Below are 19,293 nucleotides of genomic sequence, written 5' to 3' on the forward strand. Positions count from 1 at the left end.
GCAAATGTATATGACTAATCATTTCATTCAATTTATAATCTATATAATCCACATGAGAGAATCATCAATTGTATACTCTAGCCTTTAAATAGACCCCCTTTTTAGACCAGTTGATCTGCCGTTTCTTTTCTTTTCTCGGGGGGGGTGTCCGGTGGCACAGGTCCGGTGGCCATGTGCTGGCTGTCCAGAGTCGGGACCCGGGGTGGACCGCTCGCCTGTGCATTGGTTGGGGACATCTCTGCGCTGCTGACCTGTCTCCGCTCGGGATGGTCTCCTGCTGGCCCCACTATGGACTGGACTCACACTATTATGTTAGACCCACATGGACTGGACTCTCAAAATAGTATGTTAGATCCACTCTGGACTGGACTCTCCCAATATTATGTTAGACCCACTATGGACTGGACTCTCACACTATTATGTTAGACCCACTATGGACTGGACTCTCACTATTATGTTAGATCCACTATGGACTGGACTCTCACTATTATGTTAGATCCACTATGGACTGGACTCTCACTATTATGTTAGATCCACTATGGACTGGACTCTCACTATTATGTTAGATCCACTATGGACTGGACTCTCACTATTATGTTAGATCCACTATGGACTGGACTCTCACTATTATGTTAGATCCACTATGGACTGGACTCTCACTATTATGTTAGATCCACTATGGACTGGACTCTCACTATTATGTTAGATCCACTATGGACTGGACTCTCACTATTATGTTAGATCCACTATGGACTGGACTCTCACTATTATGTTAGATCCACTATGGACTGGACTCACACTATTATGTTAGACCCACTATGGACTGGACTCTCAAAATATTATGTTAGATCCACTATGGACTGGACTCTCCCAATATTATGTTAGACCCACTATGGACTGGACTCTCACACTATTATGTTAGATCCACTATGGACTGGACTCACACTATTATGTTAGACCCACTATGGACTGGACTCTCAAAATATTATGTTAGATCCACTATGGACTGGACTCTCCCAATATTATGTTAGACCCACTATGGACTGGACTCTCACACTATTATGTTAGATCCACTATGGACTGGACTCTCCCAATATTATGTTAGACCCACTATGGACTGGACTCTCACACTATTATGTTAGATCCACTATGGACTGGACTCTCACTATTATGTTAGATCCACTATGGACTGGACTCTCACTATTATGTTAGATCCACTATGGACTGGACTCTCACTATTATGTTAGATCCACTATGGACTGGACTCACACTATTATGTTAGACCCACTATGGACTGGACTCTCAAAATATTATGTTAGATCCACTATGGACTGGACTCTCACACTATTATGTTAGATCCACTATGGACTGGACTCACACTATTATGTTAGACCCACTATGGACTGGACTCTCAAAATATTATGTTAGATCCACTATGGACTGGACTCTCCCAATATTATATTAGACCCACTATGGACTGGACTCTCACACTATTATGTTAGATCCACTATGGACTGGACTCTCACTATTATGTTAGACCCACTATGGACTGGACTCTCACTATTATGTTAGATCCACTATGGACTGGACTCTCACTATTATGTTAGATCCACTATGGACTGGACTCTCACTATTATGTTAGATCCACTATGGACTGGACTCTCACTATTATGTTAGATCCATTATGGACTGGATTCTCACTATTATGTTAGACCCACTATGGACTGGACTCTCAAAATATTATGTTAGATCCACTATGGACTGGACTCTCACACTATTATGTTAGACCACTATGGACTGGACTCTCACACTATTATGTTAGATCCGGTATGGACAGGACTCTCCCAATATTATGTTAGATCCACTATGGACTGGACTCTCACACTATTATGTTAGACCACTATGGACTGGACTCTCACACTATTATGTTAGATCCGGTATGGACAGGACTCTCCCAATATTATGTTAGATCCACTATGGACTGGACTCTCACTATTATGTTAGATCCACTATGGACTGGACTCACACTATTATGTTAGACCCACTATGGACTGGACTCTCAAAATATTATGTTAGATCCACTATGGACTGGACTCTCACACTATTATGTTAGATCCACTATGGACTGGACTCACACTATTATGTTAGACCCACTATGGACTGGACTCTCAAAATATTATGTTAGATCCACTATGGACTGGACTCTCCCAATATTATATTAGACCCACTATGGACTGGACTCTCACACTATTATGTTAGATCCACTATGGACTGGACTCTCCCAATATTATGTTAGACCCACTATGGACTGGACTCTCACTATTATGTTAGATCCACTATGGACTGGACTCTCACTATTATGTTAGATCCACTATGGACTGGACTCTCACTATTATGTTAGATCCACTATGGACTGGACTCTCACTATTATGTTAGATCCATTATGGACTGGATTCTCACTATTATGTTAGACCCACTATGGACTGGACTCTCAAAATATTATGTTAGATCCACTATGGACTGGACTCTCACACTATTATGTTAGACCACTATGGACTGGACTCTCACACTATTATGTTAGATCCGGTATGGACAGGACTCTCCCAATATTATGTTAGATCCACTATGGACTGGACTCTCACACTATTATATTAGATCCACTATGGACTGGACTCTCACTATTATGTTAGATCCACTATGGACTGGACTCTCACACTATTATGTTAGATCCAGTATGGACTGGACTCTCACACGATTATGTTAGATCCACTATGGACTGGACTCTCACACTATTATGTTTGATCCACTATGGACTGGACTCTCACACTATTATGTTAGATCCACTATGGACTGGACTCTCACTATTATGTTAGATCCACTATGGACTGGACTCTCACACTATTATGTTAGATCCACTATGGACTGGACTCTCACACTATTATGTTAGATCCACTATGGACTGGACTCTCACACTATTATGTTAGATCCACTATGGACTAGACTCTCACTATTATGTTAGATCCACTATGGACTGGACTCTCACACTATTATGTTAGATCCACTATGGACTGGACTCTCACACTATTATGTTAGATCCACTATGGACTGGACTTTCACATTATTATGTTAGATCCACTATGGACTGGACTCTCACACTATTATGTTAGATCCACTATGGACTGGACTCTCACACTATTATGTTAGATCCACTATGGACTGGACTCTCACACTATTATGTTAGATCCACTATGGACTGGACTCTCACTATTATGTTAGATCCACTATGGACTGGACTCTCACACTATTATGTTAGATCCATTATGGACTGGACTCTCACACTATTATGTTAGATCCACTATGGACTGGACTCTCACTATTATGTTAGATCCACTATGGACTGGACTTTCACACTATTATGTCAGACCCACTCGATATCCAATGCTTCCGGTTTACCCTAGAGGGGGGTGGGGGTCACCCACATCTGCGGTCCTCTCCAAGGTTTCTCATAGTCATTCACATCGACGTCCCACTGGGTTGTGAGTTTTTCCTTGCCCGTATGTGGGCTCTGTACCGAGGATGTCGTTGTGGCTTGTGCAGCCCTTTGAGACACTTGTGATTTAGGGCTATATAAATAAACATTGATTGATTGATTGATAGTGTGTTTACATGAAAATTCAGCATTATATGAATGTACTTACTGTATAGGTAGTAAATCTGCAAGATGTGTTTTATGTACCTTTTAATGATGACAGCATGTAACATTTACCATACTTAAGTAGACATTTTAGAAAATATCAAGTAATATATTTTGCGGTGTACGTGCATACAAATGTTTTAAATTCAATATTCCCCATAAGGTTATGATCCTCTTCTTTTGTTGAGAAGAATTGTTGTATATTTTTGGGTAGCAGATTATAGTTTGCTTTGTGTATCATTTTAGCTGTTTGCACATGTACTAAAGCATTGGATTTCAACATTTTTGATTCAATAAATAAAGGGTTTGAATGTTCTCAAAAACAAGCAATACATATTATTTTAACCAACCTTTGTTGTGACATGGTTAGTGAATGAAGCTTACTGTAAATTTGTAGTTATTTCCTCATATTTCTACACAATATTTCAGATATGGTAACACTAGCGAAGAGAAATAAACAACGTGATTGTTGGTCGAGAACAAGTTTGGTTTTATTCATTTTCGGAGTATTTCCTGCCACATTGTGTTGTATATTTGTATAGGAGATTGCCAGTTCATTTTATCATATTACTACGCCTACAAATTCGATTTTTTTTAACCCTTTAAATTTTAATGATTACAGTTGGTACAAAATGCGGCTGCTAGACTTTTGACAAAAACAAGAAAGTTTGATCATATTACGCCTATACTGGCTCACCTGCACTGGCTTCCTGTGCACTTAAGATGCGACTTTAAGGTTTTACTACTTACGTATAAAATACTACACGGTTTAGCTCCAGCCTATCTCGCCGATTGTATTATACCATATGTCCCGGCAAGAAATCTGCGTTCAAAGAACTCCGGTTTATTAGTGATTCCCAGAGCCAAAAAAAAGTCTGCGGGCTATAGAGCGTTTTCTATTCGGGCTCCAGTACTATGGAATGCCCTCCCGGTAACAGTTAGAGATGCTACCTCAGTAGAAGCATTTAAGTCCCATCTTAAAACTCATTTGTATACTCTAGCCTTTAAATAGACTCCCTTTTTAGACCAGTTGATCTGCCGTTACTTTTCTTTTCTCCTCTGCTCCCCTCTTCCTTGGAGGGGGGGTTGCACTGGTCCGGTGGCCATGGATGAAGTGCTTGCTGTCCAGAGTCGGGACCCGGGGTGGACCACTAGCCTGTGCATTGGTTGGGGACATCTCTGAGCTGCTGACCTGTCTCCGCTCGGGATGGTCTCCTGCTGGCCCCACTATGGACTGGACTCTCACTATTATGTTTAATCCACTATGGACTGGACTCTCACTATTATGTTAGATCCACTATGGACTGGACTCTCACACTATTATGTTAGACACACTATGGACTGGACTCTCACACTATTATGTTAGATCCACTATGGACTGGACTCTTACTATTATGTTAGATCCACTATGGACTGGACTCTCACACTATTATGTTAGATCCACTATGGACTGGACTCTCACACTATTATGTTAGATCCACTCTGGACTGGACTCTCACACTATTATGTTAGATCCACTCTGGACTGGACTCTCACACTATTATGTTAGATCCACTATTGACTGGACTCTCACACTATTATGTTAGATCCACTATGGACTGGACTCTCACACTATTATGTTAGATCCACTATGGACTGGACTCTCACACGATTATGTTAGATCCACTATGGACTGGACTCTCACACTATTATGTTAGATCCACTATGGACTGGACTCTCACACGATTATGTTAGATCCACTATAGACTGGACTCTCACACGATTATGTTAGATCCACTATGGACTGGACTCTCACACTATTATGTTTGATCCACTATGGACTGGACTCTCACACTATTATGTTAGATCCACTATGGACTGGACTCTCACACTATTATGTTAGATCCACTATGGACTGGACTCTCACACTATTATGTTAGATCCACTATGGACTGGACTCTCACACGATTATGTTAGATCCACTATGGACTGGACTTTCACAATATTATGTCAGACCCACTCGACATCCATTGCTTTCGGTCTCCCCTAGAGGGGGGGTTACCCACATATGCGGTCCTCTACAAGGTTTCTCATAGTCATTCACATCTCATTTCCAGCAACTATCACTCCAGTGTTCTAATGGTACAATGTGTTTGCTCATTGGCTCAGAAGGCTAATTGATGATTAGAAAACCCTTGTGCAATCATGTTCACACATCTGAAAACAGTTTAGCTCGTTACAGAAGCTACAAAACTGACCTTCCTTTGAGCAGATTGAGTTTCTGGAGCATCACATTTGTGGGGTCAATTAAACGCTCAAAATGGCCAGAAAAAGAGAACTTTCATCTGAAAGTCGACAGTCTATTCTTGTTCTTAGAAATGAAGGCTATTCCACAAAATTGTTTGGGTGACCCCAAACTTTTGAACGGTAGTGTATATTTTTTTATAAATTTATTGTATTGGTTTTTAAAATAAAAAATATCAAAATGGCCCCCGCTTGCTTTGATTTTTCAGTGTGCGGCCCTCAGTGGAAAAAGTTTGGACACCCCTGACATACAGTATATGATGGTTCATCTTAACACATTCTGAATGTATCATAAACAGTGACACAATTGAGAATCCAACACGAGTATGAAGATCAGCCATACATTTTAAAAATGTAAATATTCTTCTGCTAATCGAGTGTATTGAGGGTGTTTGGATTGTGTTCATTTTACACATTTTAATAATTAGTTTTGGTTACTAAATGCCCTAAGAATAATCATGCAACATTATATGTGGTGCTGAAACATTATTGCATCTTAAACTATTGTTTGGACTCCAATATGTCAATAGATCAATTTATATAGCCCTAAATCAGAAGTGTCTCAAAGGGCTGCACAAGCCACAACGACATCCTCGGCTCAGATCCCACAACCCAATGGGATACAATGAGACCAATGGACGTCGAGTGGATCTAGTTAATAGTGTGAGAATATAGAATAGAACAGAATGCTATATTGTCATCAAACATGAGCACATGACACAATTCCATTACATTTACATTATACCTCTATGTAATTAAATATATTAAACATCATCCATGATGCAAAACAATTGTTTGTAGCCATATCAAGCATCCTCTATTAGAAAAATATCAAACATTCAAAATTTAGTGACATGTGATGAGTAATATTTGTTTAAATGCACATAACATTGAGCTACAATTGAAGTAAATCTGCTCATTGGTGGAGACAAATGCACAGGAGAGATGCACAGAAGTAATACTAGCATTGAAATTAATCCAATTTAATCTTTTCATATTCAAGAATGAGTATTTGACAAGGCCGTGGAAAACATTTTTGTGTAAATTGAGTATGTCTTTGTAAAGATACAATGTGCCTTTTTAGCCACAAGAGGTCACTGTAGATCTACATTTTAATTCCTCCTTCCAGCTGAGCCATCTTGACACACCCACTCTATAGGGTGGGGGACATATCATTCTTTCATTAATTATGTTTCTTGTTGAGGCAGTCCTGCTGCTCTTGGATATGGCTTGAACATTTTCAGATCTCTGAACAAAATAAACCGGGATATTACATTGTATCTTTTGTTTTGTTTTTCAAGAGAGGTCAGCCATGTCTTACGCAGGACAACGGATGGCTTTTTGGACCGGTGTCTTTGTCTTTTGTGTGGCTTGGCCGGCTGCTTTGTCTGTGACGCGCTACTCCATCGCCGAGGAGATGGAGAGGGGCTCTGTGGTGGCCAACCTGGCCGCAGATTTAGGACTGGAGCCTGGAGGCTTGGCGCAACGAGAGGTAAAACTTGATATTTTCCACAACAAAAAATACCTGGACGTCAATAAAAAGACGGGGGAGCTGTTCGTTGTGGAGAAAATGGACAGGGAGTATCTCTGTCCATCGAAACCAGCTTCTTGTCTCCTCAAGCTTGATGTAGTCATAGAAAGCCCGTTGCGCATTTTTAACATTGAGCTTGGAATATCAGATATAAACGACAATGCGCCACATTTTAGACGAGATAGAGTTGAATTGGACGTGTCTGAATCGGCCACACCAGGGGAGAGGTTCTCCCTCCCTAATGCAGTGGATCCAGATGTTGGCATTAACACAGTAAAAACATACAAACTCAGCCCCAGCCAGCATTTCACTATCGAAATCCAAACAGGCACTGACGGGACGCAGTATGTAGATTTAGTGCTGACCAAGGCTTTAGACCGAGAGGAGACTGCGGTGCATAATTTAATACTAACAGCAGTGGACGGTGGCGATCCGGTGCGCTCCGGCACCGCTAACATTATTGTGAGAGTGCAGGACACAAACGACAACGCGCCTCGGTTTGACAAGCAGATTTACACAATTGACATGACAGAGAATTCTCCAATTGGGACCGTGGTGATGAAGCTCAACGCTACAGATCTTGACGAGGGCCCAAACTCGGAGCTGGTGTACTCCTTCACACTATACACATCAGAAAAAACCCAAGATGTTTTTGCTTTAAACCCAAGCACAGGTGAGATAACAGTAAAGGGGACTATCGACTATGAAGATATGAAGTTTTATGAGATGCACGTTGAAGCAAGAGACAAAGGCGAGTTCCCCCTCCAGGGACAGTGTAAAGTAGTCGTTCATGTCATGGATATGAACGACAATTACCCAGAAATCACCATCCAGTCTGTGAAAAACACAGTGAACGAGGACGTCCCTGTTGGAACTGTTATCGCCCTGGTGGCCATAAGTGACAGAGACACTGGTGATAATGGGAACGTCAACTTATACATTCATGAATCAATCCCTTTTGTTCTGAACAAGTCATCGGACGGACCGAGGCATTACAAGCTCCTTGTGTCCGAGCCTTTGGATCGGGAATCAGTACCTGATTATGAAATCACACTCATAGTGAGAGATTCAGGAACACCATCTTTATCTGATAATGAAACAATTACTCTGCATCTGCTGGATGTGAATGATAATGTTCCACACTTCCCTCAGTCCTTTTATACCATACGTGTGATGGAGAATAACGCTCCTGGCGCCTTGCTCAGTTCACTCAGTGCGTTTGACCCTGACCTCCATGAGAACCAGTACCTAGTTTACTTCATCCTAGAGAAGGAGATCATCAACACCTCCATGTCCATGCTGTTCTCCATCAATCCGGAGAACGGGAACCTTTACGCACTAAAGACTTTTGACTATGAGATGGAGAAGGATTTTCTTTTCCACATCGAGGCCAGAGACTCTGGCTCTCCTCCACTCAGCAGCAACGTCACAGTCCACATCATCATTATGGACCAGAATGACAACACCCCAGTTATTGTCTCTCCTTGGCGAGCACACGGCTCCGTGGTGGAGGAGAAGATCCCCAGATCCACTGATAAAGGATCTCTGGTTGCCAAGGTGATAGCTTTGGACGTGGACTCGGTGCACAACTCTCGCATTACCTACCACTTCCTGCAGGTGACTGATGCCACCTTGTTCAGTCTGGACCAGTACAACGGAGAGATCCGCACCATGAGGATGTTCAGTTACAAAGATCCACGTCACCTGAGACTGATTGTTGTTGCCAAGGACAACGGGGATCCGGCTCTCTCTGCTACAGTCACCATCAAGCTGTCCACGATGGAGACTGCTGTGAAGGCCCACTCGGACATGACTGAGGTGCCCATGGAATACGACATTTTCACAGACCTCAACCTGTATTTAGTCATCGGTCTGGGCTCAGTGTCCTTCCTGCTGCTCATCACCATCTTGGTCACCATCGTGCTCAAGTGTCAGAATACCAAGCCCAGCATGTCGGCTCCGCCCAGCAGGAACAGTGTGATCAGTGAGAGGAACTCCACCATCGCAGATTCCACTCTGGTGTCCAACGATGCCTACTGGTACAGTCTGTTTCTGGCAGAGACCAGGAAAGGAAAGATGGTGGTCAGGCAGCCTGTGCCAAAGGGTTCCCGATACATCGTGTCCAGTATTCCCAGGAGCACAGGCATGTCTGAGACTAGTGGCTCTGCTCCTTCAACCTTGCAGGTAAGCACATTTTGACTTTTGAATTAATATTAATGTCATCATATTGCCTTTTTGTGGTTTGTCTATGCAAGCATGTCCACCAGGAACACATTCCAAATACCCTTTCACTGTGTTTTTTCACGAAAAAGGTAAAACAGTTATTTCAGTTCAATGAAAATAAGCACACTCATCAAAAAGTCCTGTCATTCAGATCCGCAATATCGTCTGGATTGAAGGGCATAAAATATGACAAAATACATTGACACAAAACAACAATCACATCTAATTCTAAAAAAGTCATAAAAACCTTTGAAGCAAAATGTCATGCTCACTTTATATGTGCTGCTAAATAAGCACTTCTTATGTAATTTTGATGTCATTAATATAGTAGGAATAGCCATCATATGGTCAACAAAAACATGTTGTTTAATGAAGTCATGTGGACTGGAATATGCACAAAACAAAAACACTTTTGTAAGAAGTATAATTTTATTTTAAAAAAGCTCCACGTTGATTTTTTTTTTTCAGTAACTACTTCATGTCATGTAATGTGAACTAAGATGCAGAAGATGGCACTATTTAGCCATTTTGTTACCATCCAGGGCGGGGAATCATTTGTTTGATTTGGTAGAAGGTATTGGAAGAGAAAGATACCTCCGTGGTGCTGACATCCACACGGGACAAAGAAAACAATCTTGTTGGGCTGTATTCGAAATGAAACCTTAATTATTTTGACTGGAAGATCACCTGGATGTCTATAAAAGAGGTTATTGTAGCATACTGAGTCTTACTTGCCGTGTATAAGGAATACTGGACATCAATGTGACAATGAGGCCACACAAAAGGTATGTGCTTCTCATTGTGTTCTTGTACACAATTCCCTGTGTTTGGGCTTCAGTGACTCATTATTCAATCCCAGAGGAGCTCAAGGAAGGATCAGTGGTTGCAAACCTTGCAAATGATCTCAGTTTGGATGTTACAAGTCTGATTAGACGCAAGATGCGAGTCGACATCATCGCTAATAAGAAATATCTGGACGTGAACAAAGAGACTGGGGAACTGTACATTGTGGAGAAGATTGACAGGGAAATTCTTTGTCCAAGTAAATCATCAGCATCTTGTTATATCAAGATGGAAGTGACGCTGGAAAACCCACTGCGGATTTTTAATATAGAGCTAGAAATACTAGATATGAATGACAACGCCCCGCAGTTTAGGAGAGAGGCCATTCATTTAGATATATCTGAATCTACACCAGCAGGGGAGAGATTCTCTTTGAGCAATGCAGTCGATCCTGATGTGGGGAGCAATTCAGTAAAAACATATCATCTGAGTGAAAGTGATCATTTTAATATTGAGGTACAGACTGGAAGAGATGGGTCGAAATTTGCAGAATTAATCCTAAAAATGACATTAGACCGAGAGCAGCAGGCTACACATAATTTAATATTAACGGCAGTAGATGGCGGTAAACCTCCTCGTTCTGGTACTGTCAGTATTATTGTCAATGTTTTAGACACCAATGACAACGCTCCTTTGTTTAATGAATCTATTTACAGTGTGAAAATAATGGAGAATTCTCCTATTGGAAACCTTGTTATTGATTTAAATGCTACTGACTTAGATGAAGGCTCCAACTCCGATTTAACATATTCATATAGTTTATACACACCAGAGAAAACACAAGAAACGTTTCACTTAAATCCTTCTACTGGTGAGATTACTGTTAGAGGAATGTTGAATTATGAAGATTTTAAGATTTATGATATGGAAGTTATAGCAGCAGACAAAGGAGTCAACAGTTTATCAGGACAATGTACAATTAAAATTCAAGTTGAGGACATGAATGACAACCATCCAGAAATATCTATTAAATCTTTCCAAAGTCCAGTCAGTGAGAATATTGATGTTGACACGGTGATAGCAGTGGTCAGTGTGAGTGATAAGGACTCAGGTGACAATGGAGTAGTGGATCTTCACATTCCTCGTAAAATGCCTTTTAAACTGAGGGAGTCCTCTGATAACTATTACGAGTTAGTGGTCTCCGAGCCTTTAGACCGTGAGAAGGTTCCAGAATATGACATCACCTTCACTGTCACAGACCGAGGCTCCCCTCCTTTAAGTGACAATGAAACCATGACTTTACAGCTGCTGGATGTGAATGATAATGTTCCACACTTCCCTCAGTCCTTTTATACCATACGTGTGATGGAGAATAACGCTCCTGGCGCCTTGCTCAGTTCACTCAGTGCGTTTGACCCTGACCTCCATGAGAACCAGTACCTAGTTTACTTCATCCTAGAGAAGGAGATCGTCAACACCTCCATGTCCATGCTGTTCTCCATCAATCCAGAGAACGGGAACCTTTACGCACTAAAGACTTTTGACTATGAGATGGAGAAGGACTTTCTTTTCCACATTGAGGCCAGAGACTCTGGCTCTCCTCCACTCAGCAGCAACGTCACAGTCCACATCATCATTATGGACCAGAATGACAACACCCCAGTTATTGTCTCTCCTTGGCGAGCGCACGGCTCCGTGGTGGAGGAGAAGATCCCCAGATCCACTGATAAAGGTTCTCTGGTTGCCAAGGTGATAGCTTTGGACGTGGACTCGGTGCACAACTCTCGCATTACCTACCACTTCCTGCAGGTGACTGATGCCACCTTGTTCAGTCTGGACCAGTACAACGGAGAGATCCGCACCATGAGGATGTTCAGTTACAAAGATCCACGTCACCAGAGACTGGTTGTTGTTGCCAAGGACAACGGGGATCCGGCTCTCTCTGCTACAGTCACCATCAAGCTGTCCACGATGGAGACTGCTGTGAAGGCCCACTCGGACATGACTGAGGTGCCCATGGAATACGACATCTTCTCAGACCTCAACCTGTATTTAGTCATCGGTCTGGGATCAGTGTCCTTCCTGCTGCTCATCACCATCTTGGTCACCATCGTGCTCAAGTGTCAGAATACCAAGCCCAGCATGGCGGCTCCGCCCAGCAGGAACAGTGTGATCAGTGAGAGGAACTCCACCATCGCAGATTCCACTCTGGTGTCCAACGATGCCTACTGGTACAGTCTGTTTCTGGCAGAGACCAGGAAAGGAAAGATGGTGGTCAGGCAGCCTGTGCCAAAGGGTTCCCGATACATCGTGTCCAGTATTCCCAGGAGCACAGGCATGTCTGAGACTAGTGGCTCTGCTCCTTCAACCTTGCAGGTAAGCACATTTTGACTTTTGAATTAATATTAATATCATCATATTGCCTTTTTGTGGTTTGTCTATGCAAGCATGTCCACCAGGAACACATTCCAAATAACCTTTCACTGTGTTTTTTCACGAAAAAAACCCAGTTATTTCAGTTCAATGAAAATAAGCACATTCATCAAAAAGTCGTGTCATTCAGATCCGCAATATCGTCTGGATTGAAGGGCATAAAATATGACAAAATACATTGACACAAAACAACAATCACATCTAATTCTAAAAAAGTCATAAAAACCTTTGAAGCACATTTTCATGCTCACTTTATATGTGCTGCTAAATAAGCACTACTTATGTAATTTTGATGTCATTAATATAGTAGGAATAGCCATCATATGGTCAACAAAAACAGGTTGTTTAATGAAGTAATGTGGACTGGAATATGCACAAAACAATAACACTTTTGTAAGAAGTATAATTTTATTTTAAAAAAGCTCCACATTGATTTTTTTTTTTCAGTAACTACTTCATGTCATGTAATGTGAACTAAGATGCAGAAGATGGCACTATTTAGCCATTTTGTTAGCATCCGGGGCGGGGAATCATTTGTTTGATTTGGTAGAAGGTATTGGAAGAGAAAGATAGCTCTGTGGTGCTGACATCCACACGGGACAAAGAAAACAATCTTGTTGGGCTGTATTCGAAATGAAACCTTAATTATTTTGTCTGGAAGATCACCTGGATGTCTATAAAAGAGGTTATTGTAGCACAATGAGTCTTACTTGCCGTGTATAAGGAATACTGGACATCAATGTGACAATGAGGCCACACAAAAGGTATGTGCTTCTTATTGTGTTCTTGTACACAATTCCCTGTGTTTGGGCTTCAGTGACTCATTATTCAATCCCAGAGGAGCTCAAGGAAGGATCAGTGGTTGCAAACCTTGCAAATGATCTCAGTTTGGATGTTACAAGTCTGATTAGACGCAAGATGCGAGTCGACATCATCGCTAATAAGAAATATCTGGACGTGAACAAAGAGACTGGGGAACTGTACATTTTGGAGAAGATTGACAGGGAACATATATGTAACGTGAAATGGACATCGTGTTATCTCAAGATGGAGGTGACACTGGAAAACCCACTGCGTATTTTCAACATAGAGTTAGAAATTCTAGATATGAATGACAACGCCCCGCAGTTCAGACGTGACTCCATTCATTTAGATATATCTGAATCTACATCAGCAGGGGAGAGATTCTCTTTGAGCAATGCAGTGGATCCTGATGTGGGGAGCAATTCAGTAAAAACATATCATCTGAGTGAAAGTGATCATTTTAATATCGAAGTTCAGACTGGAAGAGATGGGTCGAAATTTGCAGAACTGATAATGAAGAAGAGTTTAGACCGAGAGCAGCAGGCTACACATCATTTAATATTAACGGCAGTAGATGGCGGTACACCTCCTCGTTCTGGTACTGTCAATATTATTGTCAATGTTTTAGACACCAATGACAACGCTCCTTTGTTTAATGAATCTAATTACAGTGTGAACATAATGGAGAATTCTCCTATTGGAAACCTTGTTATTGATTTAAATGCTACTGACTTGGATGAAGGCTCCAACTCCGATTTAACATATTCATATAGTTTATACACACCAGAGAAAACACAAGAAACGTTTCACTTAAATCCTACTACTGGTGAGATTACTGTTAGAGGGATGTTGAATTATGAAGATTTTAAGATTTATGATATGGAAGTTATAGCAGCAGACAAAGGAGTCAACAGTTTATCAGGACAATGTACAATTAAAATTCAAGTTGAGGACATGAATGACAACCATCCAGAAATATCTATTAAATCTTTCCAAAGTCCAGTCAGTGAGAATATTGATGTTGACACGGTGATAGCAGTGGTCAGTGTGAGTGATAAGGACTCAGGTGACAATGGAGTAGTGGATCTTCACATTCCTCGTAAAATGCCTTTTAAACTGAGGGAGTCCTCTGATAACTATTACGAGTTAGTGGTCTCCGAGCCTTTAGACCGTGAGAAGGTTCCAGAATATGACATCACCTTCACTGTCACAGACCGAGGCTCCCCTCCTTTGAGTGACAATGAAACCATGACTTTACAGCTGCTGGATGTGAATGATAATGTTCCACACTTCCCTCAGTCCTTTTATACCATACGTGTGATGGAGAATAACGCTCCTGGCGCCTTGCTCAGTTCACTCAGTGCGTTTGACCCTGACCTCCATGAGAACCAGTACCTAGTTTACTTCATCCTAGAGAAGGAGATCGTCAACACCTCCATGTCCATGCTGTTCTCCATCAATCCAGAGAACGGGAACCTTTACGCACTAAAGACTTTTGACTATGAGATGGAGAAGGACTTTCTTTTCCACATTGAGGCCAGAGACTCTGGCTCTCCTCCACTCAGCAGCAACGTCACAGTCCACATCATCATTATGGACCAGAACGACAACACCCCAGTTATTGTCTCTCCTTGGCGAGCGCACGGCTCCGTGGTGGAGGAGAAGATCCCCAGATCCACTGATAAAGGTTCTCTGGTTGCCAAGGTGATAGCTTTGGACGTGGACTCGGTGCACAACTCTCGCATCACCTACCACTTCCTGCAGGTGACTGATGCCACCTTGTTCAGTCTGGACCAGTACAACGGAGAGATCCGCACCATGAGGATGTTCAGTTACAAAGATCCACGTCACCAGAGACTGGTTGTTGTTGCCAAGGACAACGGGGATCCGGCTCTCTCTGCTACAGTCACCATCAAGCTGTCCACGATGGAGACTGCTGTGAAGGCCCACTCCGACATGACTGAGGTGCCCATGGAATACGATATCTTCTCAGACCTCAACCTGTATTTGGTCATCGGTCTGGGATCAGTGTCCTTCCTGCTGCTCATCACCATCTTGGTCACCATCGTGCTCAAGTGTCAGAATACCAAGCCCAGCATGGCGGCTCCGCCCAGCAGGAACAGTGTGATCAGTGAGAGGAACTCCACCATCGCAGATTCCACTCTGGTGTCCAACGATGCCTACTGGTACAGTCTGTTTCTGGCAGAGACCAGGAAAGGAAAGATGGTGGTCAGGCAGCCTGTGCCAAAGGGTTCCAGATACATCGTGTCCAGTATTCCCAGGAGCACAGGCATGTCTGAGACTAGTGGCTCTGCTCCTTCAACCTTGCAGGTAAGCACATTTTGACTTTTGAATTAATATTAATATCATCATATTGCCTTTTTGTGGTTTGTCTATGCAAGCATGTCCACCAGGAACACATTCCAAATACCCTTTCACTGTGTTTTGTCACGAAAAAAACCCAGTTATTTCAGTTCAATGAAAATAAGCACACTCATCAAAAAGTCGTGTCATTCAGATCCGCAATATCGTCTGGATTGAAGGGCATCAAATATGACAAAATACATTGACACAAAACAACAATCACATCTAATCTAAAAAAGTCATAAAAACCTTTGAAACGCATTTTCATGCTCACTTTATAAGTGCTGCTAAATAAGCACTTCTTATGTAATTTTGATGTCATTAATATAGTAGGAATAGCCATCATATGGCCAACAAAAACATGTTGTTTAATGATGTCATGTGGACTGGAATATGCACAAAACAAAAACACTTTTGTAAGAAGTATAATTTTATTTAAAAAAGCTCCACGTTGATTTTTTTTTTCAGTAACTACTTCATGTCATGTAATGTGAACTAAGATGCAGAAGATGGCACTATTTAGCCATTTTGTTACCATCCAGGGCGGGGAATCATTTGTTTGATTTGGTAGAAGGTATTGGAAGAGAAGGATACGTCTGTGGTGCTGACATCCACACGGGACAAAGAAAACAATCTTGTTGGGCTGTATTCGAAATGAAACCTTAATTATTTTGTCTGGAAGATCACCTGGATGTCTATAAAAGAGGTTATTGTAGCATACTGAGTCTTACTTGCCGTGTATAAGGAATACTGGACATCAATGTGACAATGAGGCCACACAAAAGGTACGTGCTTCTTATTGTGTTCTTGTACACAATTCCCTGTGTTTGGGCTTCAGTGACTCATTATTCAATCCCAGAGGAGCTCAAGGAAGGATCAGTGGTTGCCAACCTTGCAAATGATCTCAGTTTGGATGTTACAAGTCTGATTAGACGCAAGATGCGAGTCGACATCATCGCTAATAAGAAATATCTGGACGTGAACAAAGAGACTGGGGAACTGTACATTGTGGAGAAGATTGACAGGGAACATATATGTAACGTGAAATGGACATCGTGTTATCTCAAGCTGGAGGTGACACTGGAAAACCCACTGCGTATTTTCAACATAGAGTTAGAAATCCTAGATATGAATGACAACGCCCCGCAGTTCAGACGTGACTCCATTCATTTAGATATATCTGAATCTACACCAGCAGGGGAGAGATTCTCTTTGAGCAATGCAGTCGATCCTGATGTGGGGAGCAATTCAGTAAAAACATATCATCTGAGTGAAAGTGATCATTTTAATATCGAAGTTCAGACTGGAAGAGATGGGTCGAAATTTGCAGAACTGATAATGAAGAAGAGTTTAGACCGAGAGCAGCAGGCTACACATCATTTAATATTAACGGCAGTAGATGGCGGTACACCTCCTCGTTCTGGTACTGTCAATATTATTGTCAATGTTTTAGACACCAATGACAACGCTCCTTTGTTTAATGAATCTATTTACAGTGTGAACATAATGGAGAATTCTCCTATTGGAAACCTTGTTATTGATTTAAATGCTACTGACTTGGATGAAGGCTCCAACTCCGATTTAACATATTCATATAGTTTATACACACCAGAGAAAACACAAGAAACGTTTCACTTAAATCCTACTACTGGTGAGATTACTGTTAGAGGGATGTTGAATTATGAAGATTTTAAGATTTATGATATGGAAGTTATAGCAGCAGACAAAGGAGTCAACAGTTTATCAGGACAATGTACAATTAAAATTCAAGTTGAGGACATGAATGACAACCATCCAGAAATATCTATTAAATCTTTCCAAAGTCCAGTCAGTGAGAATATTGATGTTGACACGGTGATAGCAGTGGTCAGTGTGAGTGATAAGGACTCAGGTGACAATGGAGTAGTGGATCTTCACATTCCTCGTAAAATGCCTTTTAAACTGAGGGAGTCCTCTGATAACTATTACGAGTTAGTGGTCTCCGAGCCTTTAGACCGTGAGAAGGTTCCAGAATATGACATCACCTTCACTGTCACAGACCGAGGCTCCCCTCCTTTGAGTGACAATGAAACCATGACTTTACAGCTGCTGGATGTGAATGATAATGTTCCACACTTCCCTCAGTCCTTTTATACCATACGTGTGATGGAGAATAACGCTCCTGGCGCCTTGCTCAGTTCACTCAGTGCGTTTGACCCTGACCTCCATGAGAACCAGTACCTAGTTTACTTCATCCTAGAGAAGGAGATCGTCAACACCTCCATGTCCATGCTGTTCTCCATCAATCCAGAGAACGGGAACCTTTACGCACTAAAGACTTTTGACTATGAGATGGAGAAGGACTTTCTTTTCCACATTGAGGCCAGAGACTCTGGCTCTCCTCCACTCAGCAGCAACGTCACAGTCCACATCATCATTATGGACCAGAACGACAACACCCCAGTTATTGTCTCTCCTTGGCGAGCGCACGGCTCCGTGGTGGAGGAGAAGATCCCCAGATCCACTGATAAAGGATCTCTGGTTGCCAAGGTGATAGCTTTGGACGTGGACTCGGTGCACAACTCTCGCATCACCTACCACTTCCTGCAGGTGACTGATGCCACCTTGTTCAGTCTGGACCAGTACAACGGAGAGATCCGCACCATGAGGATGTTCAGTTACAAAGATCCACGTCACCAGAGACTGGTTGTTGTTGCCAAGGACAACGGGGATCCGGCGCTCTCTGCTACAGTCACCATCAAGCTGTCCACGATGGAGACTGCTGTGAAGGCCCACTCGGACATGACTGAGGTGCCCATGGAATACGACATCTTCTCAGACCTCAACCTGTATTTAGTCATCGGTCTGGGATCAGTGTCCTTCCTGCTGCTCATCACCATCTTGGTCACCATCGTGCTCAAGTGTCAGAATACCAAGCCCAGCATGGCGGCTCCGCCCAGCAGGAACAGTGTGATCAGTGAGAGGAACTCCACCATCGCAGATTCCACTCTGGTGTCCAACGATGCCTACTGGTACAGTCTGTTTCTGGCAGAGACCAGGAAAGGAAAGATGGTGGTCAGGCAGCCTGTGCCAAAGGGTTCCCGATACATCGTGTCCAGTATTCCCAGGAGCACAGGCATGTCTGAGACTAGTGGCTCTGCTCCTTCAACCTTGCAGGTAAGCACATTTTGACTTTTGA

At 42.2% G+C, this 19,293-nt stretch overlaps 4 protein-coding genes across 4 annotated transcripts in view; all 4 read left to right on the forward strand.

The window, feature by feature from the left end:
• pcdhb (protocadherin b) overlaps positions 1-9,707 on the forward strand; it is a gene marked incomplete at its 5' end in the record, with an annotated part of 10,793 nt that extends 1,086 nt beyond the window's left edge. The window contains one exon of the mRNA XM_062043859.1: positions 7,366-9,707. Coding sequence (XP_061899843.1) covers positions 7,366-9,707 — 2,342 coding nt within the window. The remainder of the gene's footprint in view (positions 1-7,365) is intronic.
• Positions 9,708-10,487: 780 nt separating this feature from the next.
• LOC133648082 (protocadherin alpha-C2-like) lies at positions 10,488-12,905 on the forward strand. The gene has a single exon (XM_062043860.1). The coding sequence runs from the start codon at positions 10,500-10,502 to the stop codon at positions 12,903-12,905; it is 2,406 nt and encodes an 801-aa protein (XP_061899844.1). The 5' UTR covers positions 10,488-10,499.
• A 726-nt stretch (positions 12,906-13,631) lies between these two features.
• On the forward strand, positions 13,632-16,097 carry LOC133648083 (protocadherin alpha-C2-like). The gene has a single exon (XM_062043862.1). It carries the CDS (start codon positions 13,695-13,697, stop codon positions 16,095-16,097), a length of 2,403 nt encoding a protein of 800 aa, XP_061899846.1. The 5' UTR covers positions 13,632-13,694.
• A 648-nt stretch (positions 16,098-16,745) lies between these two features.
• On the forward strand, positions 16,746-19,286 carry LOC133648084 (protocadherin alpha-C2-like). The gene has a single exon (XM_062043863.1). It carries the CDS (start codon positions 16,884-16,886, stop codon positions 19,284-19,286), a length of 2,403 nt encoding a protein of 800 aa, XP_061899847.1. The 5' UTR covers positions 16,746-16,883.
• Positions 19,287-19,293: the final 7 nt, after the last annotated feature.

Source organism: Entelurus aequoreus, linkage group LG04 (assembly GCF_033978785.1).
Source record: "Entelurus aequoreus isolate RoL-2023_Sb linkage group LG04, RoL_Eaeq_v1.1, whole genome shotgun sequence".
Classification (NCBI taxonomy): Eukaryota; Metazoa; Chordata; class Actinopteri; order Syngnathiformes; family Syngnathidae; genus Entelurus; species Entelurus aequoreus.

Coding starts and splice junctions, on each gene's coding strand:
- LOC133648082 (XM_062043860.1), top strand. CDS start 10,500: ATGAGGCCACACAAAAGGTATGTGCTTCTCATTGTGTTCTTGTACACA.
- LOC133648083 (XM_062043862.1), top strand. CDS start 13,695: ATGAGGCCACACAAAAGGTATGTGCTTCTTATTGTGTTCTTGTACACA.
- LOC133648084 (XM_062043863.1), top strand. CDS start 16,884: ATGAGGCCACACAAAAGGTACGTGCTTCTTATTGTGTTCTTGTACACA.